The sequence below is a fragment of the Manis javanica genome, chromosome 4 (assembly GCF_040802235.1).
Source record: "Manis javanica isolate MJ-LG chromosome 4, MJ_LKY, whole genome shotgun sequence".
NCBI lineage: Eukaryota > Metazoa > Chordata > Mammalia > Pholidota > Manidae > Manis > Manis javanica.
In genome coordinates, this window is record NC_133159.1 from 112,845,658 (window position 1) to 112,870,308 (window position 24,651).

Here is a 24,651-nt window from a genome sequence, read left to right on the forward strand (position 1 = left end):
GCACCCCCACAGCACCGACCTCTGACCTAGTAGTGGGAGAAGTGACAGCAGTGATGCCACGCTCTGGGCTGCCCTTGCCCCCCCGTCCCTACCTCAAGACCAGGGCCTGAGCACAGGGAATTTGCTGTTTCACCCTCCACTGTCTTACAAGCAGGGCCTGGCCCTGCAGAGCAGCCAGCTGGGCCCCACCACTGTCCTGACGCTCACACATTCTGCCCCAAGCCGCCCACACTCAGCACCAGTCACCCTGTCCTTTGCCTCACCAGCAGTAGCTAGGAGAAAGTCCCTGAATTGGCACACAAAGGGGTCATTGGCTGGCTGGCCTCCTCCTAGGGGCCTTCCCTGCCCCTGCCTCCTCAACTCTAAACAAGAGCACATGGGCAGCACCCAGAAGGGTCACAGTCCTCCGCCCACCAGGGGAGCACCTGGCCAGCCTGCTGTCTGTCCGTCTGCACACTGATGCGCTGGTACGCTATGGCAAGGCCAAACGGCTTTCAGAGTCAGCAGACAACACCCAGAACCCAGACATGCAGGCCAGCAGCTGTGCCTCCCATGCCCTGAGGGCTCTGGACCAGCCTGCTAGTGGCAGGCTGAGGAATCTGTAAGCTGGGAGTCATGGCACTGCCTGGCACCAGGGGCACTGAGGCCATCTGGCCATTAGCATGTGGGTGCTCAGGACCTCAGCCTGGCTCAGTAGGGCTGGACAGGAAGGAGGAGAGATCCCTCAGCCAGCTGGCCTTGCCAGGGCATTGAGGAGTTGGGCCTGTTCCTCCCCACCACTGGAGACCTCACACACCCCCAACCCCCACCTGGCCATACAAAGTCAGAGCTAGATAAAACAGAGAGCCCTCCAGTGCCTGGATGACAAGGAGGCCTCAGGTGAGCAGATCCCAGGGTGGCTAGGCCAGGAGCAGAGAAGCAGGTGGTTGGGTACCCACTGGAGGCTCAAAAACCAGAAACGACATAGGCAGGAGAAGGCAACTATGGGATTCAGTCTTGATTTATATGACCAGGTGCATCCAGAGCATTGGAGAGGCATGATCCCTGACCTCTGCTCCAAATACCTAGGAGACAGGTCAGGGTAAAGCCCAATGACCAGCCAGGCTACAAACCCCTCCTGGGTTCTCCCTCAGTCGTGCATGGGTTAGATCCCCAGAGCTGACACACAGTAGCTCTTACTGCTCAAGAGAACCAGCTCCTCAAACAGCAGCAGGCCAGGCCAGATGCATCAGCAAATGCCCTTAGTGTGTCCTCTCCACAGCCTGAGGAGGGGCCAACAGAGGGTCAGCGTGGGGAAGTGACATTCCCAAGGCCACCAAGCCAACAAGCAGAGAGCTGAGATCCAAACTCCTTTTGCCTGATGTGAGGTCTCTGGGCGTAGGGACCCTAGGCCCTGCAGGGCCACCCTCCCTGTACAGCTGCTCTAGCTGACCACCTCACCATGGGTCTGAGATGCTGGGGCCTGAGGCCATAGTGGCGGGTGCTGCTTCTGCCTGGGCCAGGAGGCAAGGAGCCGGCAGCGGTGGGGACCCCAGGCACTGTACCAGGAAGATGGCACAGTCCCAGATTCCTGGGCCCTCCATGAGGAGGTGGCCAGGGTTAGGGTACTAAGACGCTGGCAGGAGGCCACCAGATTGCAGGGGGCAGGTTTGTGTGGCCCGGAGGCCTTGAGGGATGTCCAGTGGGTCATGGTTGCTACAGCTGGGCTTCAAGCAGCTCGAGGCCTTCAGGGACAGAATTGCAAGAATCAAAGTCCAGAGAGCCCAGCCTGGCACGCTGCTCCCGGCAGCTGGACAGCCTCACACCCAGCCAGCTCCCAGGCAGGTAGGGGTACTGTGGTGACTCCTGGCATCTCTGCCAGGCTGGGCACCTGAGACCCACCCAGACTGTGTCACACAGTCCTGGGAACACCCTCTTCTGTTGACGCTCCTTCTAAACCACACAGAGAAAATCTACAAGATCATGTTCACACCCTCCTCCCCCATTTCTCAGAGCTGAAACTGAAACTCATAGCAAAGTTGCTCGTCCAGAGTCACCCAGGAACTAGGAAACAGGTACAGACGGAGCCCTGGGTATCGTACCCCACTCTGCTGTGCGTGTGTGCATGTGTGCGTGTGTGCACTTGTGCATGGGCGCTAGGGTCACAGGGTCCTGACAGACTCTTGGTGAACACAGCACCACAACGGAAGACCCAGGAAGGGTCCCAGGAGTAGAAACCCCCGCACCACAAGCTTGCCAAACATCCTGAGGACACCCCATGCACACAAACACAGGCGTGGCAAGGTTACCAGCTCTGGAGTCTTTAAGAACTATGGACAGTATCTTCAGTCGGAGACAGACAGGCCTGTCTCTAGACTCTTGCTCAGTGGGCACATATGGTCAGTCATTTAAGAGATGGATTAGATTTGCTTGCTGGAAGAAGCCTTAGCAAGCGAGGAGTCTGGCTCCCTGTTTCATAGATGGGGAACTGGGCTGAGGCTTGTCCCAGGTCATGAAGGAACTGGTGGGTTGGGATGAGATGGAACAATAACAGTTAGGACCATTGTTGGAGTTGCCCAGGTTGGCCAAGGGGACTCCCAGGCACTGCTGGCCGGGGAACGGGAGAGGGGTGCTGGAGCACATACTACCTGAGCCACACAGGCGACTGCAGTGGTGGAGATGGAGCAAGGCAAGCCCAGCGGGCAGAGAGCAGGCAGTGAAGAGTGCAGACCAGGGGCCCCTGAGATATGGAGAAGCTGCCCCAAGCCCTGCTGGCCACAGACTCCTGGCATCCAGCATGCTTGGAGCACTGGCAGGGCCTGGGCTGGGAGCTTTTAGACAGGCAGCCACCACATGACCTGAGGGTGGGGCACGAAAGTCAGCATGAGGTGCCTCCGAATGGGGTAAGACATCCCATGCCCAGTCCCCTGAGGCTATGGGTACCTCAGGTTTCGGTGACATCTGGGGGAGACCAGGGCAAGGCCTGGGCCAACATTCTCAGATGTCAAGGAAGCACTGAGTGGAAGGGCCAACAGGGGGCTTGTGTGTGGGGGGGACTCAAGGTCCCCTGCTCTCAGGGGCCTTTCATCTGGCAGGAACCCCTTCACAGGTATGCACATAGTAATCAATATTTATCGGGAGCTTATCACCTGCCAGGCACTGTTTTAGTAGCTCTAATTATTTCACTTAATCCCACAACAGCATTATGGCTATTATCCCCATTTTCCAGATGAGTAAACTGAAGCTCAGAAAGATTGAGTAACTTGTATAGCATCACACAGCCTTTAAGGAGTGACTTCCCAAGAAATAACAAGTGTTGGTGAGGATGTGGAGAAAAGAGCCCTCATATATTGCTGGTGGGACTGTGAACTAGCATAGCCACTGTGGAAAGCAGTATGGAAGTTTCTCAAAGAACTAAAATTAGAAATACCATACAACCCAGCAATTCCACTTCTGAGAATTCACCCAAAGAAAACTAAATCACTAATTCAAAAAAATATATGCACCCTTATGTTTATTGCCTCATTATTTACAACAGCTAAGATACGGAAGCAGCCCAAGTGTCCCTCAATAGATGAATGGATAAAGAAGAGGTGGTACATTTACACAATGGAATATTATTCAGCCATGAAAATGAAAGAAATCCTGCCATTTGTGACAGCATGGAAGGACCTAGAGGGTATTATGCTCAGTGAAATAAACCAGGCAGAAAAAGACAAATACTGTATGGTTTCACTTATCTGTGGAATCGAAAAAACAAAACAAATGAAAAAACAAACAAAACTGAAATTGACTCAGACACAGAGAACAGACTAGCAGTTGCCATAGTGGGGGTAGTGGGGGACGATGAAATAGATGAAGGGGGAGAATCGTGAGGTGATATCTCCATCTGGGTGATGGCTACATGAGTGTATACACACGTCAGAATTCATTAGGCTGAACACTAGGATATGTTCATTCAATTGCATGTACCTCACTTTTTTTAAATTTAAAAATAAATAAATTTGACAGGCGCACTAAAAAAATTTCATTGTAATTTTCAAAGCTTATGGGACATAATAAACATAATCCCAACTCATATTTTTTTAAGGACTAGTTCCAGCCACACTTGTGCTGATGAACAAGGAGTTCCCAGTCTAGAAGGTAGGAGAAACCAATCCCCAGTGCCCCGAGGCCCCAAGGATAGAGGGCAGGCATGACACTGCATTCTGCCATCAGTCCCTAATACCCTGGCAACCCACACAGTGGAAAGGCATACCAATACCCCTGAATCTCAGCCCTCAAAAGCAGAGGAAAATGCACACCAGCATCCCGACCCACAGCCAGGCAGCCCCTGCTGGGACTGTCCAGAGACAGGGCACTCAGTGTACCTCATGGTCAAGCCACACAATTGGAAGGATTCTTAGGAACCACTTGGTTCAGGGAAAGCTCATGTGCAGCCTATATGCACCTTCTCCCCAGGGTGTGCCTGCGGCAGACATCATTAATCTATCCTAAAACTTTTATTCACTGCATCCTGGGACAGCCTCAGAATCTTCCCTGTCCAGTCCCTGTCCATCAGACTTTGCACAAGAGCTTGAAGACTCCAATCCTTAATTTGCAGCCAGGGAGACTGAGGTTCCGAGACAGTCTCCCTTGCTCAGTTACACAGGGGGTGAGAGCAGGATAACTGGCTTCGGGACAGCCAAGAGTTGGCATGGAAAGGAGACAGAAGGCTGGGAGGGGGGACCATTTCCTGTCTCACAGTAGTGGAAAAGATCTCACGTGCAGAACTTTCCAGGCCAACCCTCTCCCCCAGTGCACAGACAGCAGCTGACCTCAGTGCACACCCATGGTCTGCAAACATCTGGGATCGACACAGCGCCAGCTTTCTGTGCCAGCCCGTGGCAGACTGGGAGAGAGAACGCGACCACATGCTACAATGTGCCAGGGAGGGGTGTTGGCACTTCCCCTGCCCCTCAGATTTCAGGGCCCACCTGCCCAATTTCCAATCACCCACCCTAGTCTTTTTGCCTGAAAGCTTCTTGGCCCCTGGGGCCCAGGCAGAAGGCAGGCAGGGGAATTAACACCCCAGGAGCAGCGTAGGTCAACAGGAGCTCTGGATGGTCTGGGGTCACCATGCTGCCTCCCCACAATTCTCAGCTACAGGTGTCCTGCCAGCAGTGACTTTGTCAACAACACACCCAGAAGGGCTGGTCCCCTTCCTGGTTTCACTTCCTCACTCTCTTCTAGTTATTCCCAGGATGACTCCCCACTAATACCTGCATAGGAACTGTGTCTCCTGGGCCCTTCTCTCCCACCTCCTCTCCTCCTCCCTCCCCTCCCTTGGCTCCTCCTCACTTCTCTCTGCGCCCTTCCTCCTTGCCCTCCTCATGAGTCAGTTCACAGCCTGACTGCTTCCCCGCTCACCTGAGCCAGAAGCTTGGCCTCTCCCTCACCCTCGGCCTCACACCCCATCCCTTACCAGTCCTGTGTATTTTACCTTCTGAATTCTCAAAACCACCCACCTCCTCACCCACAGTCAACCCTCCTGTCCTGTCAGGCACAGCAACAGGCTCTGGTTGGCTTCACTGTGGTGACCCTCCACCCCGTGTGGTACAAACCCCGAATCACAGCACAGGGAATGTGCACAGTCCTCCTGCCTGTCAGCCATCAGCTGGCAGTCACCACCTCCACGAAGCCCTTTTGGACTGTCTGGCCCTGGGCTTCTCTTGTTAAGGCCAGAAGCTACCTTCTACCTTGTGTGAGAGCCAGCTTTGCCCAGGACCCACCTCTGGGGCCCCGGGAGGCTGGTGAAGGCCTGGCACAGGGGACACCTGGGAGGTTCCCACTGACCAGACAGAAGTATGAGGAACAAAGCAGCTGAAAAGATGGTGGGTTGGTGAGTGAGGACTTGGATGTACATACCAGCGGGTAGTTGAGCATATAGATGAGTTAACAAGACTGAAAGATGGGTAGGGGGATGGATGGATCAGATGACCTACATGGGTAGATTACAGAGTGGATGGATAGATGGATGGGTGAGTGGGTGGGCAGATGGACAGAGAGATGAGGAGGTTGGTGGGTACATACGCGAGTGTTCAGTTTGGTGAATAACTAGATGAATAGGAGCATATCAGTGGCCTTGATCTCACCTCTTGAATCCTGTCTTCTAAGTAACGGTGCTGGGAAGGCACGTGGTCCTCAAGGCTGCATTAGCAGCAGCTGCCATTTCTCAGGCACCAGCTGAAGAGGGACCAGTCACCAGAAGGCCCTAAAGTTAACAAAACAATGTGAAATTGCTGTAGATGCTGCTGCTCTCCCCAGAGGGGCACTCAGAGGTCAGAAATTTCCACATGAACCCACATCTGCTTGCCTCCCCAAGCTCTGCTCCATGGGAAGCAGAGGGGACCTCAAGCCCACACCTCTGGTGTCCCACATCTTCTCAGCACACAGGCCTGTCCGTAAGCACCTCTCAGAACCAGGGAGGGGCAGCGCAAGATGAGGCCCCAGAGAAAACAGCAGCTGGTAAGTACCACGTGCCCACAGCACACCAGACACCATGGTAGGTGTCAGCTCATGCAGTCCTCATGAAAACGCCACGAGGTTGGAATTGTAACTGTTCCCATTCTGGAGAAGAAGGTAATGTGGGAATCTCTAACGGTCACAGAGGAACTCAAGCCCCTAGCCTGTATTCTTAGCCACTACCTGCAGAGCCTTCCCAGTGCCAACCACAGGGCCCAGCTGCGGACAGACGGATGGATTATGGATAGGTAAGTGGGGATGTGGATGGATGGATGATGGATGATCGATGCACTACGGATGGATAGGTGGGTGAATGGATGGATGGATGGGAGGGTAGGTAGATGGATGAGTGGGTGGGTAGATGCATAGGTGAATGGATGGATGGATGGATGGATGAATGAGGTAGGTGGGTGGGTAGTATAGACTAACAGATAGATGAGTGGGTGGGGGTATAGGTGACTATATGGGTAGATGCACATCAGTAACTTGTCAGAGCATACTTTGGGCATACACACATCCTAAGTGGTCCCTGCAATTCCTAAGCCTCAGTTTCCCCATCTGTCAAAGGGGTTCCTGCTTTCTTCTCCAGTATCCTGTGAGGATAGGGGGAGTGTGGTGGGAAGAGGCTTCTTTCTCTGGCAAGCTGACTTGCTGCCCTACCCACCTTCCCCCACCTCCCAGTTATGGAGCCCAAGGAACCCCACCTTTTCACAGACAAGCTGGCTGTGAGCCACTGCCGTACTGGCTTTTCTGGCTTGGATTAAGGGAACTGTGGGTGAGTCACCCCCACACCATGGGCAAACTACAGCCATTGGTTTACAGGCACACAGACCTGGATTCAAGTCCCAGTTCTGCCCCTCACTGTGTGACCTTGGGTGAGTCACTTCCTCTCTCTGGACTTCCTCTCTAAAGGACTAGTCTGGCTAGTACCCTCACCCTCCAGGCTCAGCCCCCTGCTTCCCCATCTTCACCATTCCTGAGCAGCTGACATGGGCCCTGCCCTTCGCCTCCCTCAGCCCTTTCACTCTCAAGGCTGGTAGAGGCCTCACTCTGACCACTGTGGACCACACCTGGGGGTGTGCAAGGCAAGGATGTGTGCTGGGTCTCACTGCATGCACCTCCCCTTGAGTGGGCCTGCACTGTGCCAGCCCTGTGTGCTCAGATACTGCTTCAGTTGAGGGGAACATGATCCTCCCACTGGACAGATGGGGGACTGAGGCTAAGAGACACTAAGTCACCTGCCCCTGTCCCCTCAGCTGGAGTGCTGAGCAGGGGGGGAATGTTCAAGGGCAACAGGGAGCCAGAGAAGGTTCAAGAGAAGGGGAGAGGGGGAGAGAGGTGTGGTCAGCCCGCCCCTCCCCACTTCCTATTGGCCACTTGGCCAGCTCCAGGGCCTCTACATCTCAGTCCTGACTCCCTACCTCCTGGAACGGGCTTTCTTCAGGCCCACAAATCTAGTTAAATGTGTTCTCACCTGTGAGGAAGAAAAAATTAGCTCCATTCTACAGGGAAGCCAAGGCTCAGAGCAGGAAAGTGACTTGCCCAAGGTCACAGAGCCACTCAGTGCAGCCTGGGGACGAGAACCCAGGTCTGGATGGCCTGTCCAGTGCTCCCCTGCCACCCCACAGGGGCTGCAGCAGACATCAGCTCAACTGTCTTAAGTTCAACCAGATGCTTTCCTGGGTCATGGTCAAAGTCCTTGATGGGGTAGGCTGGGTAGGAAGGGTCAGATTGGCCCTCAGTCTCCCAGCAAGCGAGGGCACAGCCTGGACCTGACACTGGAGCGTCCCTCCTCCCCCCACCCCACCCTTGCCAACCTGTCAGCCAAGGCTAGGCTGAAACTGCCCCGGAGACAAGGCACCGCCCCTTCCTGACGCCCAGCTTCCTCCTCTGCAAAATGGGCTGATGGTGCCTGCCTGGCCTCCAGTGCGTGTGCCAGGAAATGCAATGTGCCAGAGGGGTTTCACTCTGGACACAGGGCCTGGAGCTGCGAGGCTCCAGAGGCCGGTAGTCAGCCCTCCCTGGAGGCAAGGGCTCAGAGCAGGAAAGGCCTGGCCACCTCTCAGCTGAGGGCCCTTCCGAGGCTCAGCCTCCTCATCTGCAAAATGGGTAGACTCCACTCACCCCAGGACACTAAGGGAGTAAATGAGACCTGTCTCAATGAGTGGCCCGTTCTCCCCGTGGGCTCAGGACATTCTCCTGCTCTGAACACCCACAGGGGCAGCTGAGAGCAGAAATGGGAATTCCTGATCCTCCCACACTGTCCCCTGCGATGGAGAGCACTGCCCAGGCAGTGAGGCAGGTGAGCTCCTGGCCGGGCCTGGCTGCCCTGCTGCTCTGTGCGTGGGCTGGAGCCGGCAGCAGATGGCGCTCGGGAGTGTGGGCTGCGGCAGCCATGCATGACCATGGCCCTCGGGCCCCCACATCTTGTGGGGGCCTGGACACACTGACCCCAGGGGTAGGCTGCACCAAGGGGCTAGGGGCCACCTCAGCCTCAAGGTGAAGCCAGGGCAGGAGGTTCTGGCCCCCAGGATGGACAATGGGTCATGCCAAAACCAAGGAATGTGTCCGGGGGTATTTTTATCTTGAGAACATCCTTTTACAGGGGGCAGGGCAGGAGGGAGACAGGGTGTTCTTGGCCCCAGGCCCCTGGGAGCAGCAGAGGACAGCAGCTCCCGGGCTCTTTCTACCACAGCAGCCATCACAGACACTGCCCCATCCCTGGGCTCCATGGAGTCCCAGAAGGGGGTTTCGTGGGGCTCCTAGCTCTGTTCCAACCCACTCTGTGACCGGGGCAGGTCTCTGTCCCTCTCTGGGCCTCCCTCTTGCACTCAGCTTCTCCTGAGGGCCTGCTCACACTGGGGCTCAGCTGGGGACTAGGGACCTGGAGACGGACCAGCAAGTGCCCGCCTGAGTGGCGGTTCCAGCCGAGCACAGGGGAGGCGGCAGTAAAGTAGCCATCACAGCCAGGCTGGATCAGAGTCCGGGTCAGAGCCCTCAGTGCTCAGGGGAGGCGTCTAACCCAGTCGGGGGCAGAGGGATTGTGGAGGGAGCAGCCAGAGTGAGAGCCCCGGCCAGGCTAAGGCCAGCCGCAGCGCAAGCAAGGGCACTCCGAGTCCCCTGGGTCAGGGCGCACACCCAGCCCCGCTCCCCACGCTAGGCCTTCAGCCAGGCTCTCGCCACCCCTGAGCCTCCCTGTTCCTGTCTGCAACGGAGGAGCTGGCCCTGCCAAACCCGACACTCCAGGATCCTAAAGGATTTGGGGCTGAGGAGGTTGCAGACAGATAGGCGGGGCACACCTTGTCACCCTAATAACAGGAAAGAACATGCATTGAGTGCCTATTTGCATAGGTGCTGGATCTGAAGAAACTGAGGCTCTGAGAGGCCCTGAATGTCCTATTAATGAGCTTGGATATGATCCCAAGGGCAATGGGGTACCAGAGGAGAATCTGGTATGAGCTCTGGGGCAGTGTGGCTCAGGTTCAAATCCTGCCTCTGTCCCTTCCTGTGTGATTTTGGGCAAGTCATATAACCTTTAAGACCCAGTTTTCTCAGCTGCAAAATGGGATTGATAATATCTATCTCATGTAGTGATGAGAGAGTTTCAGCAAGCAAGTTAATATATGGAGGTCACCCAGCTGGAGACTTCCTGCCCTGACCTGCTCCCATCACCACACCTCTGACTGAGTCCCTGACTCACTCCAGGAAGGGGTCACAGGCCCCTGGGGGGCCTCAGTGGACCTCACTCCAGCAGGAAGGGATGTGCACGTGGCCTGGGTGGGAAGGAAGCACAGGTGGAGGGGCCAGTGAGCAACAGCACCTTGGCTTCACTTTTTTAACAGTTGTAATTGTTCAAGCTTAAACTTAATTGAAGTCTCAGCCATCTCCTGAGCACTCAGCATGTGTACAGGAAAGCAAAGACCTGAGATAAAGTGATAAGAAACAGCCTGGGGCAGGAAAGACCATGAAAGAAAAAGCTGGAAAATTTGCCAACATAAAAATATTTATGATGTTGTTCATCAAAACACATCATAAGCAAAATAAAAGGTTAATGATAACTGTTTGTTATAAAAAGATGTATTTAATATATAAAGAGCTCCTATAAATCAATGAGAAAAGGATACAGTAAGAATGGGCAGAGGTCTAGGGTTGGGATCCCCACTAAAGACCATGTTATCCTCAGTGTGCAATGTCCTGGTAATGTCAGCGCCTCGGAGCCTCAGTGTGAGCTGACCCCTCACTGTGGGATGCCTTTGCTCTTCCTTCAGACTCAAAGGATGCCTCTCCTATAAAGCCTTCCAAGTTTCCCCCTGGGTCCCCTGCTGTTCCTTGATGAGTATTCACATGTTTCCTGGGCCCCTGGAACCAAGTCCTGACTTCATTTGGGTGCCGGGCATCTCATCAGTGTTCCAGGTGAGATGGCCCAAGCATCTTTGATAGAGGAGGAAATAAGGTGCAGACAGGAACACTGCCTTGTGCAAGGCTTCCAGTCTGTGGGCCACAGGGCTGAGCTAGCGCCCAGGCACCCTGCCTCTGGTCTCTGTAGGTGCTCTAGCCATCTCCTGCCTAATGAGCCCTCCAGGCCACCTTGCGCCCTGCAGGGAAAAGGCCCCATCTTAGGGCTGCATTTTTTCCTAACGTGCAGGACCCAGTGAGGCCTGTCTAGGTGAAGGCCAGCCAGGATCAGGGCTTGAGCCCCGGCCGCAGTCCCCCAGTGACCCAGACACCCTGTTGGAGGGAACATGGTGACAGTTGTTTCCTCAGTTTCCCTTTTTCTCTCCTCATTTTGTAAATGTGGCATTATTTGGGGAGCAGAAAGTTCACTAGAAGGTCCCAGCAGACTTCTGAGGGCCCTGGGGTTCCCCTTGGCATGGGCAGGAGGTGAAGCTCTGACATCAGGAGTCTAGGAAAATAGGGTGGTCTTTCCAGAGGGCCCATCACTCCACCCTAGGCCCCCCTGCACAGCCCAGGTCCAGAAGTGCTGCCAAGGCCTGGACTCTGCCTGCTCACCAGAATCACAGTCAGCTTCTGCTCACTCGCTCAGCAGATGTCTACTGAGCCTCTATCATGTGTGGACATGGTGCTTGGGGCCAACACACAAGGGGGTCAAGACACACAAATATCTGTTGGGGAGAAAAGAACCCAGGTAATTCTGGAGTCAGAGTGGGTACTATTCTAGAGGTCAGGGAGGATCTTTCTGAGGAGGTGACATTTGACTGAGAACTGAACAAAGTGAGAATGTGAGAACAGTGCTCCTTCTGGTAGGAATAGCAGGGACAAAGGCCCTGAGGCTGGAATGTTGCCTCAGGTATGGGAGGAACTGGAAGGAGGGCAATGGGCCTCAGCCAAATGTGCCAGGGGCAGCACAGAAAGAGAGATGATATGGCTGGGGACACATAGCCAGAGGGGCAGACAGGGACACACCTGGGTCTCCCCTTCCTCACCTGCCGTGGCAGTAATGAGCCATGTCCTGGAAATGAGCTCAGAGGAAGTGCTGCCCACCTCCTTACCTTGCCATGTGCCAGACCCTCTGCCCAATGCCCTTTCTTCCTCATTCTCCCTTTTCAAACTTCTACACATCCTTCGACACTCACTTCCAAGCCCCAAGCCCTGTGCTTCCCTCTGTCTGTGACCAGACCATGCTGGGTGGCAATTACCTATCCCTCTCAGCCTGGAGGGATTCTGGAGTGCCCTGTGAGGCCAGGGTGTGGGTCTAACTGCCCTGAGTGTGGGCCAGTTTCCAGGAGGAGGCTAAGGAGGCCTCTCATGACTCTGCCCTCTGGCCCACGAGCACTCAACTTGTCACCTCCGCCTGCCCGGGGCCTTCACTTCCATCTGTCAAATGAGAGGCTCCTCTTGGTCCTGTTCATTTTGTTGCGGGAAAAGCTGTGGCCTAGGGGACATGGACTCTCTACCTCCTTCCCTTACTAACTGCCCACAGCAGGGCAGGCCTGCAGGGAGCGGACTTGGCTGTCATTCCCAGAGCCCCCTCTGAGCTCTGGGTTAGCCCACAGGGCAAAAAATGTCAGCTTTCTGCCAGTCCACCAGGGAGGCTCCAGGCAAGCCTTGGGGTGTTGTGGGCGGGGTGGGGGTGGGGATCCTCCCACCCCTAATAGGACCCTGCTGGGAAACATCACAATGCCTTCCTCTGGCATTTCACTGGGAACAGCCAGGTGGGTGGGCCTGGGGGAACAACTAACTGACCAGCTTTCCCTGCCAAGGCCAGGAAATGAACCACAACCCACAGCTCGGGATGCCTGTTCTGGGCCCCAGGCCTCTGTGAGGGCTACCCAAGGACACGGGCAGAGTGCAGGAGCCCCGGCGAGGGCGTTGGAGGGCTCTGGTGGGCTGCGCAGGCAGGGCTAGGGCTGTGTGGTCCCTGCTGCAACTCAGCACTCTCCCGGAGGAGCCACCACCCCCAGGGCCCGAGGGAACCCAGGGCTCCGCGAACCTGGTGAGAGGCACTCTGCAAAGCGGGCTCCCTCTGCGGGGGGCCGAGGCAGCGCGGCCGCAGCGGGGCTCCGCCCACGTCGATGCGGAAGGCGTTATTTAGGCAATAGCATGCCGATCGCTGTATCACACGCTCTAAAGTAATGATTTGATAAGTGTTTCATGGTTCTGGTCTCCTCTGTGATCCTATGTGGGATCTCTCAGGCATTCAACTGGTACCGTGAGCAAAAGGACAACAGAGGCAGCCAGGCAGCCGCGCCGGGGCCTCAGGGCAGGGGCGGCGAGAACGGGCGCGGAGCCCCGCCCGCCGGGGTTCCTGCGCGGCAGCAGGGAGACGGCATTTCGGGAGGAAATGAATATATGAAGAAGGTTTGGGCCGCAGGAGGTGCAGTATGAGGTGTGTCTGGCCAGCAGGAGGAAGCCCGGCTGGGCACAGGGAACTGGCTCTGCGGGAGGACCACAAATGCAAAGGGCGCCCTCCAGGCAATGCGCAGTCGGCAGAACTAGGGCCAGCAAGTGGAGAGGGCGGGAGATGAGGGCTGAGAGGGCATGGCCGGGGCCTCGGCCTGGGACGCGCCAGGGAGGTCCCCCGTCAACCCCGAAGTCACCTGGGTGTCCAGGCCATAAACCTGAGGAATTTTTTGGAACACAGGAAAGGGGCTGACAAGCATCACTGTTGCATGCATTACCTTGACTAGTCCTGGTGAGGTGCGCGTGCGCTCTTGCGGGCTCAGTTTCACGAGGAAGAGACTGAAGCTCGGTGTGGGAAGGCACTCACAGCTAGAAGAGACTGACCGTCTGACCCCACAGCCACCTCACCCCACCACGCACGCTCTTCCAGCCCCAACAAACGGGAGCTGTGCACCCCATGCATCAGGCGCGCCAGAACCTGTGACCCATGCTACTGCAGTTCATGTCATCGGTCCTTTTGACAGGCGCAGAAGCTTGAAGCTCACAGAGCCTTGCCAGGTCAACAGCCGGTCCTCAGCAGAGCTGGGATGGGAATCCAGGACTTCCGGGGCATGGGAACAGAGACCCTGGACTTGACCACACATGCCTGCCCCTAATACCTCTCCAGGTGGCTGAGTTCTGTGCATATACACATGTGCACACAGTGTGGCACACACATGCATGAATGCCAGGCAAGGTGCATGTGCCCCACCACAGTTCCTTGCCCAACCCTGGCAGTGGCCATGGAGGAGCAGATGATCATCTTGGCAATGGGGCAGGAGCTGGCTAAGCTGGGACAGCCTTGGCTGAAAAGCAAAATACAAAACCCAAACCACTGAACACACAGTCTAGGGAAAGGGAAGGCAGGGGACAGCTGGAGAGCTGGAGGGGGTGAGGCTTGCTCACAGTGCCCCACCCTGACTGGGGCCAGCCCCACCCCTGCCCCAGCTGACATACACAGGCCCAAGGCCCCCCTGTAACAGGTTCAGCTGGCTGACAACCCTGTGCAGGATCTCTTCAGGATCCTGGGGAGCCGCCTCAAAGGACAGCAAACAGGGACAAGGTGGGCCACCCAGCCCCCAAACGCAAGCTCAGGAAAGGCCCACTCCAGATTCACCGAACCCCAGAAGAGGGCGCCCCAGACACCATGCACTTTGCAACCCAGAAACACTGGCCAGCCCACACAGAGTCACCCTCTCTGGACAATTAGTGCATTAACTGCACACTGCCCCATGGCCAGTCCATTAGGCCAGATCATGCGATGATTTATTCACGAACTCCTCTCTCCTCGTCCCCACTGCCAGCTCATCAGCCTTGTTGCCTCTGCTGGGAGGGCCGACCCATAGACGCTTCCCTACTCTCACTCAAAAACACTGCACGCTATTTATATCTCATCAGACAGAGTGCACAGGAATGAAACCGCTGGTGACCCACTCAGCACCGGCAGCTGGGAGCTGAGCCCCACATGGCTGGCGTCTGGGAAGCAGACTTCGGCTTTCAGGCAAAAGCAGCCTGGGGCTTCTGGCACCCTCTCGGCATGGCCCTTGTCTGAGCCTGTGGTAGAACCTCTGCTCACATTTTCAGGGACTTTACCTTGACCACAGGAAATAGGCTGCTGTTATCCTCATTTGACAGGTGAGGAAACTGAGGTTCAGAGAGGTGCAGTGACTTACCCAAGGCCACACAGCCTGGAAGAGGGAGAACTGGGGGCTAGACCCAGAGCTGGTGCCCTTACTGCACAGCATTTGGCCTCCCTGAGTCCCAGAGCAGCCCTGTGAGGTGAGCACTGCTATGACTCCTGTTTTATGAATAAGGAAACCAAGGCTCAGCGAAGTAAAATGATTTGCCCACAGTCACACAGCCAAGAATGAGAATGTGCTCCAATCTGTACCTAAGATGACTCTGATGTGTCCAGGGAGCAACCCCAGGAGAATGAGAATGGCTCAGTGCTGTCAGTCCCCACTGCTACCTAAAGCTGCAGCCACTTGGGGTCCCCTCACCTGACAAGGGGTGGCCCTGCCTCAATGCCCAGCCCCACCTTCAGATGCCAAGTGGAGGCCCAGGTTGGCCAGCTCTGGTAGCTCCAAGGACCCAGCTGTCAGCACAGTGACAAGTATGAAGGGCCCTCAGTCACAGAGCAGTCCTCTCATTGTCACCCTCACAGAGAAGGGGCCCCTTGCCCAGACAGCAGGCCAGGCCTCATCAATACTGGGCTGGGGAATTCTAGGAACCCCCTGCCCACTCCCAGGGCATCCCACAACCCCTGGCTTCTTCTGAGACCCCTGGTAACAGAGCTGGCTAGAATCCCAAATCCTGCCAGACAGGTGGGCTCCCTCCTGGGGCCTCAGTAAGAGGGTGCTGTAAGATGAGTGCTGACAGCCCCTCCGGGGACATGGTAGCCAGCACAGAGTGGTCCTGGTGAGTGGCCACTGTGGCAGCACACACACTGTCTGCAGAGCCTGAGGCTGTGCAACTGCTTGAACCCAGGCTGCTGTGCTCTGCAGTTAGCGGGTTCTGGGTTCAAATTCTGCCTCTGTGACTGTGTGTGTGTGAGGGGCACCCAGGTGCCCCTCTCTGAGCCTCAGTTTCCCTACCTGTCAGCTGAGGACATCGTTCCTACCCCACAGGGCTGTGGAAACAAAGCAAGTCCAGGTGTATGCAGCACCCACCTACCTCCCAGGAAGCACCTGAGAGCTGACCAGCCCCTCACCCCAACTCTGCCTCCATGGCCAGGGTCGCTAGCACCTCTGAGTGACCCCCAGGCCAATCTGTCTGCCAGGAATCCTGAGTGGCCACTGGGCCAGGACTGGCAGAAACCCAGAGACAGCAGGACTGCAGCCCAGCAGCCCAGAGAGGACCAGCTGTGCTTGAGTCAGGCAGGGCAGCGTGGGCACCCCCAGAACAGCCCTGTCCACTCACCCTGCCTCAGCTGAAGCCAGAACAGCCCGCCCCCTCCCCAGGCCAGAATATTGCCCTGCCTGAGTGCCAACCATGTCCAAAGTATGGTTCTGCCACTCAGATGTGCTGAGACCTTGGGCAGGTCCCCTCACCACCCTGGGCCTCAGTCTCCCCATCTGTAATATGGGGGTAATAAGATATGATTGTTGAGAGGATGCACGAGCTCAGACCTGTGCCCAGCGCAGAGAAATGTTATTGTTGCTACCACCATGATCAGCAGCAGCATTTCTAGGCCAGACACTGGGGTTTGGCAGGAAGTGACCCGGGGGCCCAGCACTGACCACACTGTGCATTGGTGGTCTGTGATGAGGCCTGCCAGCCTCAAGGGTCCTCAAGCACTTCCAGCCACCACGTTTCTGTGGCCCCAGCAGGGCCTGGAAAGAGTTTCTGGGAGGAAAATGAGGTGACATTTGCTGACGGTTTACCTCTGCAGCACTGACTCCCAGCCCTTCCCACCTCTGTGCCTTTACCAGGCTGCACCCCCCATCTTCCCAGCATGCCCAGCTCCTGGCTAACCTCCACTTGTCCTTCAGGCCCCAGGCTAGGTTTGGGGCCTCCCCCAACCCTCTGAAGCCCTGGGTTTCTCTCTGTCACAGTCCTGACCACACTAGGCATGCCCCCACTCCAAGCCTCGAGTTGAGTTTCTTGTCCTGATCTGTTTCTGAAATCACCCAGCACAGGGTCAGGCAGAGAGCAAGGGCTCCATGTCTCTGTTCAGAACAACAACAGTCTATGAGAACTTATGGTCACTGAGCATGTACTGTATGCCAGCCTTTGTTCCCAAGTACTTTGCCTGGATTCTCTCATTTAAGCCTCACAAGAATCCTTTGAGAAAGAGGTTATAATTTTACAGAGGACGAAACTGAGGCACAGGGAGGTGAACTGAGGGCACCAGAGACTCAGAGACTTCATGTGGGCTGAAGCTCAGTCCCAGATGCCCTTGAGCTTTCAGAACAGCCCAAATAAAGGACCCTCTGTGCTCAGTGTGGGGGCGAGACAGAGGATGAATGGGAGCACAGGGTCTGCTTCACACATGTGGGCCACTATGGCCTTGTCTGTAAAGGGGTCACTGAGACATGCCTGGTGCCCAGCTCAGGGTGGGTGCCCAGTGATCAGTTGTGGAAGGAAGGGTGGAAGGGCCTTCACAGGCCATGGCCACTGGCCTCCCTCTGCTCAGGCCTCAACCCATGGTGGCAGGTTGGCCCAGACAGGTGTCCAAGGCCCCTAAAGGGGCATTAAAGGCCCTGGTACCAGATCCAAGGCCCGCAGAAAACTTGGCCCTGTGAGCAAGAAAGAAAAGGCATCTGAGGCTCTGAGCAAAGGCCAGGAGCTGCTCAGGCTCCAGGCACACAGGGAAGGGCAGTGTGGGGCAGGGTGAGTGGGGCCAGCTAGGCGCAACCAGTGACACAAGGACACACTGGACCCTGAAGCTGGTTCTTCTGAGGACTGCCCGGTCAGCCAGAACCTGACCCTAGACTGGGGCTCAGAGGAGCACCCCAGGCCCCAGCCAATCCCATGAATATCTCTGGGCCTCACATCCTCATCTGTAAATGGGGATAATGAGAGCAAAGCTCCTTCCAGCATTATCATGAGAAGGCTGAAGCAGCAGGAGCTTCCAGGACATGTCCTTTCCCGAAGCCAGAAACTGCAGTCTCCCTAGGGCTGGGGGCAACCTGGGAGATGGGGGGGTGCAGGCGGCCCGGTAGAGCAGGGAGCAGTGGCAGAGTAATGTCACAGGAGACAGAGAAAGACACCAGGACTTAAAACTTCAGCCCAGTCCTGTAAGCGCCTCAACCCCTCCCCAGGAGTGGTTGATTGGGCAGGAGGTGCCAGAAGTCACCAGGGTCAGAGCATAGGGGAGGGGGCCCAGCGCACACACACCATCCACACAGACCCGCCTCTGCCACCAGGTCACACCCGTTCCACAGGTCACAGCACACACACCCCTCACAACTGCCTGCAAAGCTAGACATGTGCCCTCTACACAGTACAAGGCCACAGCACACACAGCCAGGGTGCCCCCATCCCCAGTGCCCACACCTACCTCCAGGCCATCCACCTGTCCCACAACCCACTTCTGCCTACACTACCCAAAGCCATACCCTCACTGCGGGCCACAACCCATCCGTGCCATCTGCCATCCCCAGCTACACAGCTGGTCCCAGGCCCCATCATCTGAACCCACTTACCTGGGCCCCCTCCTGAGGATGCTGGACTGTGTGGAGGGGGAACAGAGGAGGGTGGGACCCATGAAGCCTCCCATCCTAACAGCACCAGCACCCCCAGGCCAAGGGCAGCCAGGTGGCCTGGACCCCCTCCAAATCTTGCCTGGTGGGGGGTTCCTGCCAGCTCCTCAGTGCTGACAGGCTGATTAAGGGGTGGGAAGCAGCTGGGCCCAAGCCGCCAGCCTTGAGCAGCTGTAGGCTGGGGGGAAGGAGAGGCAGCGGGAGGGGGCCCTGTTGGGAGGGAGTGTCTGTCCCCTGCCTGCCTTTCCATGCCCACTGTGGTAGGCAGACCCACCTTTTCCTGGGAAGCCCCACCCACTGCATGGGGCACTGCTGAGCACACATACATCCATGCCACAACCCCTAAGTGGGCATATGTGGAACGCCTGCTGTGTGCCAGGCCTGTGGGACCCTGGACACCTGGCCCTGCTAGGACCTCTGTTGGGCAGCTTATTATTCCCATTTTGCACCTGGAGAAGCTGAGGCTCAGAAGGGACTGCTTCCTGCAGAAGGGAGGGGAAAGGGCACCCTTCAGGGAGCCCCACACAGGCCACGCATGTGGCACTCTACACACGCACCTTGGTTCCCAGCAGCCACAGTCCAAGGAGGTGGAAATGAGGACCCATGCCCGTTGCCTGCGGGGAGACAGACCCCTGTGGAGAAGCCAGGAAGTGGCCCTGGCAGGCAGACCCCACAGATAGGCACCCTGCAGGCCAGCCCCTGGCTGGGAAAGTTATTCTAAGCATTCCATGGGGGTCCTTCCCAGCAGGAACAGCCCCACCTCCCCTTGGGGAGAGGCAGAGAGGATACAGAGGCCCCTGGAAAGGCAGGAGCTCAGTTCTGGCCATGGAGAGTCTGAGGTACCCACAAACGCCCTGGGGAGATGCCCTGTGGGAAGGGATCTGCTGAGCCAGGAGGTGGAAGACAGGTCTGTACTAAAGATGGAAATGGCTTGGGGGAGGGGACAGGCTGAGGCCTGTGGGCATGGAGAAGGCACCCAGCAAGCAGACCTGGAGGAGGCACCGGGTGCACAGCAAGGCCAGCCCAGCGGCCAGCAGGGCAAAGATGGGGCAACCATGGAGGGAGGGCACAGGTGGCCCGGCCCTGAGGAGCTTCAGTGGCATCCTAGGGGCGAAGTCCAAGAGGAGAAATTGCGGAGGGCAAGGGGGATGCCTGTGAGGAATTGTGTGGTTGGTAAGAGCAGGGAAATGGGCAGAGGCTGGGAGGGGGTCGAGAGAGTGTTGTTAACGTTGAAGAAACCTTTCAAAGATCCCCAACAATCCAAACAGTCACCGCACGACCCAGCAAGGCCCTTCTGGGATCTGCACCCAGGAGAACTGCAAACTGGCGTTCAAACAAAACCAGGTGACAGACGTTTGAGGCGGCACTATTCTCAACAGCCCAGGGTGGGAAGAGCCCAAAAATCTGAAGAGGCGTGATGTGATCCTCCCGCCCAGGAAGCATCCCTCGGCCGCAGGGAGGAGGCCGTTCAAGGCGCAGGGCAAAGAGCGGGCGTGTTCCCACACGCTCCGCTGGGCGGGAAGCCCGGGCCCCAAGACCGCGTGTGCACCCGACGGGCGGCCGGGGAAGCGAGCCCGCGGGGACAGGGTCCAGGGCAAGGCGCCGGGGAGTGACTGCTTCCTGGGTGTGGGCTTCGTCCTGGACGGCGGACGTGTTTGGGAACTAGAACGCACACCTGAATACACTGAATGCCAGCGAGGCTCACTTTTAAGTGGTTCATTTTATATTACGTGAATTTCAACTCAAAAAAACAGCTTTTTTTGAGGGGACACATGAAAGAGATTTGAACCCAAAGCAACCAGAGATCCAAGCCCAACTCCCTGTCCCCACCCAGCGGAGCCACGAGCACCGAGCAAGGAGTCGGGGAGATATGCTTGTCGCTGTAAGAGACCGCCACCATCAGAAGACTCGCCGCCAGACCGTGTGCGAGGCCACCTCCCTGCCCCGAGCTCCGCCGCCATCCGTACCCTGAGCTGGTCCTGCTTTCCCCGCCCCATCCCTCAGAGTCCATTGAAGGTCTCTGCTCCTGTGTCGCTCCCCTCTCACAAGTTCTATGGCCACTTATTCAGGAGTCTATGCTCAACCACCCACTGACATGTGAGGGCAGGAATTTGAGTTTTTCCCCAAGACTGTCTTTTAGAAAACTCTATGATAGTATCATACAGAATGGCTTTGTTATGCTAAAAATCCTCTGGGCTCTGCCTGTTCATCTCCCCTTCTTCACCGCTGGCAACTACTCATCTTTTTATTGTCCCCGTGGTATTGGCTTCTCCAGAATGTCACAGAGGTGGAATCACACAGTGTGTGACCTTTGCAGACTGCCTTCTCTCACTTAGCATCTGCACTTAAGGTCTCTGAAGTCTTTTCATGGCTTAATGGCTCATGTCTTTCTGGCCCTGGATAACCACAGTTTATCTGTTCACCTTTTGAAGAACATCTTGGTTGCTTCCAAGTTTTGGTAATCATGAATAAAGCTGCTATAAACATACATGTGCAGGACTTTATGTAGATGGTAGTTTTCAACTTCCTTGGGTAAACACAAGGAAGTATGATTGCTGGGTCGTATGGTGAGAGTATGTTTAGTTTTGTAAAAGCCACCAAGCTGTCTCCCCAAGTGGCTGCACCATCTTGACCGCCACCGGCAGTGAATGAGAGCTCCTGTTGTTCCCCATTCTCACCAGCATTAGGTGATGTCAGTGCCCTGGATACTGTCATTCTAATAGGGGTATAGTGGTACCTTATTCTTTTATTTTGCAATCCCTGATGACATATGATGTGGTGTATCTTTTCATCTGTTTACTTGCTATCCATACATCTTCCTTCCTGAGGTCTGTTCAGGTCTTTGGCGCATTTTTTAAATTAGGTTGGTTGTTTTCTTATTGTTGAGTTTTAAGAGTTCTTTGTGTATTTTAGGTAATAGCCCTTTATCACATATGTCTTTTGCACATATTTTCTTCTAATTCTCTTGATGTTGTTTTCTTGACAAACAGAAATTTTTTATTTTAATAAACTCCAGCTTGACAATTATTTCCTCCATGGATTGTGTCTTTGGTGTAACTAAAGTCATAACCAGCACATCAAAAGGATCAGCCATCATGACCAAGTGGAATTTATTCCAGGGATGCAAGGATGGTATGATATTTGTAAATCAATCAACATCACACATCATATCAACAAAAAGAGATGCTGAAGAAGCATTTGACAAAATTCAACATCCATTCATGATCAAAACTCTCAACCAAATGGGTATAGAGGGAACATAACTCAACATAATGAAGGCCACATATGACAAACCCATAGCTGACATCAGACTGAATGGCAAAAAGCTGAAAACTTTCCTTCTAAGATCAGGAACAAGACAAGGATGCTCACTCTCACCACTTTTACTCAACATAGGACTAGAAGTCCTAGTCACAACAATCAGAAGAGATAAGGAGATAAAAGGCATCCAAATTGGTAAGGAAGAAGTTTAACTCTCATTATTTGCAGATGACATTATTACACATAGAAAACCTTAAAGATGCCACAAAAAATCTATTAGAACTAATAAATGGATTCAGCAAAGTTGCAGGATATGAAATAAATACACAGAAATCTGTTGTGATTTCTAACAATGAACTAGCAGAAAGAGAAATCAAGAAAACAATTCCATTTACAACTGCATCAAAAATAAAATACCTAGAAATAAACCTAACCAAGGAGGTGAAAGACCTGTACTCTGAAAACTGTAAGACACTCATGAGAGAAATTAAAGAAGACACAAATAAATGGAAATATATCCCATGCTCATGGATAGGAAGAACTAATATTGTCAAAATGGCCATCCTACCCAAAGAAATGTACAGATTCAATGCAACCTTTATCAAAATACCAATGGCATTTTTCAATGAACTAGAGCAAAGAATTATAAAATTCATATGGAACCACAAAAGACCCCAAATAGCCAAAGCAATCCTGAGAAAGAAGAACAAAGCTTAGGGGATTATGCTCCCCAACTTCAAGCCCTACTACAAAGCCACAGTAATCAAAACAATTTGGTACTGGCACAAGAACAGACTCATAGATCAATGGAACAGAATAAATAGCCCAGATACAAACCCATGCATATATGGCCAATTAACATATGATAAAGAAGCCATGAATATACAATGGGGAAAATACAGTCTTTCCAATAACTTATGTTGGGAAAACTGAGCAGTAACAAGCAAAAGAATGAAACTAGATTACCATCTAACTCCATACATAAAAGTAAAGTTGAAATGGATTAAAGATCTAAATGTAAGACATGAAACCATAAAACTCTTTGCCTAAGAAAACATAGGCAAAAATCTCTTGAATATAAGCATGAGCAATTTTTTCCTGGACACATCTCCTTGGGCAAGGGAAACAAAATAAAAAGTGAACAAGTGAGACTACATCAAACTAAAAAGCTTCTGTACAGCAAAGCACACCATCAACAGCACAAAAAGGCAACCTACAGTATGGAAGAATATATTTGTAAACAATAAATAACTCACACGCCTCAACACCAAAAAACCAAATAATCCATTAAAAAATGGGTGGAGGGAGCGGAGCCAAGATGGCGGCGTGAGTAGAGCAGTGGAAATCTCCTCCCAAAAACACATAGAGCTATGAAAATATAACAAAGAAAAATCTTCCTAAAATAGAGACCACAGGACACAGGACAACATCCAGACCACATCCACACCTGCAAGAACCCAGCGCCTTGTGAAGGGGGGCTCCACCATTTTGGAGGAACAGCCCCAGCCAGGCCAAGCCCACAGCAACAGCGGAGATAAACCCCAAAGCAACTGGGCGGGAAGCAGAAGCCCTGTCTGCACACAGCTGCCCAGCACAAGCCACTAGAGGTCGCTATTCTCCCAGGAAAAGGCTACAAACCAACAAGAAGGGAAGCTCTTCCAGCGGTCACTTGTACCAGCTCTGCAAACTATCTCTATAACCATGAAAAGGCAAAACTACAGGCAGACAAAGATCACAGAGACAACACCTGAGAAGGAGACAGACCTAACTAGTCCTCCTGAAAAAGAATTCAAAATAAAAATCATGAACATGCTGACAGAGATGCAGAGAAAAATGCAAGAGCAATGGGATGAGATGCAGAGAAAAATGCAAGAGCAGTGGGATGAGATGCAGAGAAAAATGCAAGAGCAGTGGGATGAAGTCCGGAAGGAGATCACAGATGTCAGGAAAGAGATCACAGAAGTGAAACAATCCCTGGAAGGATTTATAAGCAGAATGGATAAGATGCAAGAGGCCATTGAAGGAATAGAAGCCAGAGAACAGGAACGTATAGAAGCTGACATAGAGAGAGATAAAAGGATCTCCAGGAATGAAACAACACTAAGAGAAATATGTGACCAATACAAAAGGAAAAACATTCGTATTATAGGGATACCAGAAGAGGAAGAAAGAGGAAAAGGGATAGAAAGTGTCTTTGAAGAAATAATTGCTGAAAACTTCCCCAAACTGGGGGAGGAAATAATCGAACAGACCATGGAATTATACAGAACCCCCAACAGAAAGGATCCAAGGAGGACAACACCAAGACACATAATAATTAAAATGGCAAAGATCAAGGACAAGGAAAGAGTTTTAAAGGCAGCTAGAGAGAAAAAGGTCACCTATAAAGGAAAACCAATCAGGCTAACATCAGACTTCTCAACAGAAACCCTACAGGCCAGAAGAGAATGGCATGATATACTTAATGCAATGAAACAGAAGGGCCTTGAACCAAGGATACTGTATCCAGCACGACTATCATTTAAATATGATGGTGGGATCAAACAATTCCCAGACAAGCAAAAGCTGAGGGAATTTGCTTCCCACAAACCACCTTTACAGGGCATCCTACAGGGACTGCTCTAGATGGGAGCACCCCTAAAAAGAGCACAGAACAAAACACACAACATATGAAGAATGGAGGAGGAGGAATAAGAAGGGAGAGAAGAAAAGAATCTCCAGACAGTGTATATAACAGCTCAATAAGCGAGCTAAGTTAGGCAGTAAGATACTAAAGAAGCTAACCTTGAACCTTTGGTAACCA

At 53.9% G+C, this 24,651-nt stretch overlaps 1 protein-coding gene across 8 annotated transcripts in view; it reads right to left on the minus strand.

Annotated features, from left to right (window-relative positions):
• The window catches only part of KCNJ12 (potassium inwardly rectifying channel subfamily J member 12), an 83,115-nt gene that overhangs the window by 39,628 nt on the left and 18,836 nt on the right, over positions 1-24,651 (minus strand). The window contains exons 1-4 of one of the 8 annotated variants that reach the window (XM_073234686.1): positions 13,623-15,451; positions 12,935-13,068; positions 11,494-11,606; positions 6,114-6,232 (exon numbers count right to left, since the gene is read on the minus strand). The exons of 2 other annotated variants lie outside the window; for them this stretch is intronic. Coding sequence is in view for 1 of the 6 variants with exons in the window: in XM_073234685.1 (XP_073090786.1) it covers positions 2,628-2,778 (151 nt within the window). In the remaining 5 variants the exon portion in view is untranslated. 5 more of the 8 variants (XM_037027272.2, XM_017653315.3, XM_017653314.3 and 2 more) reach the window with 5 other exon arrangements.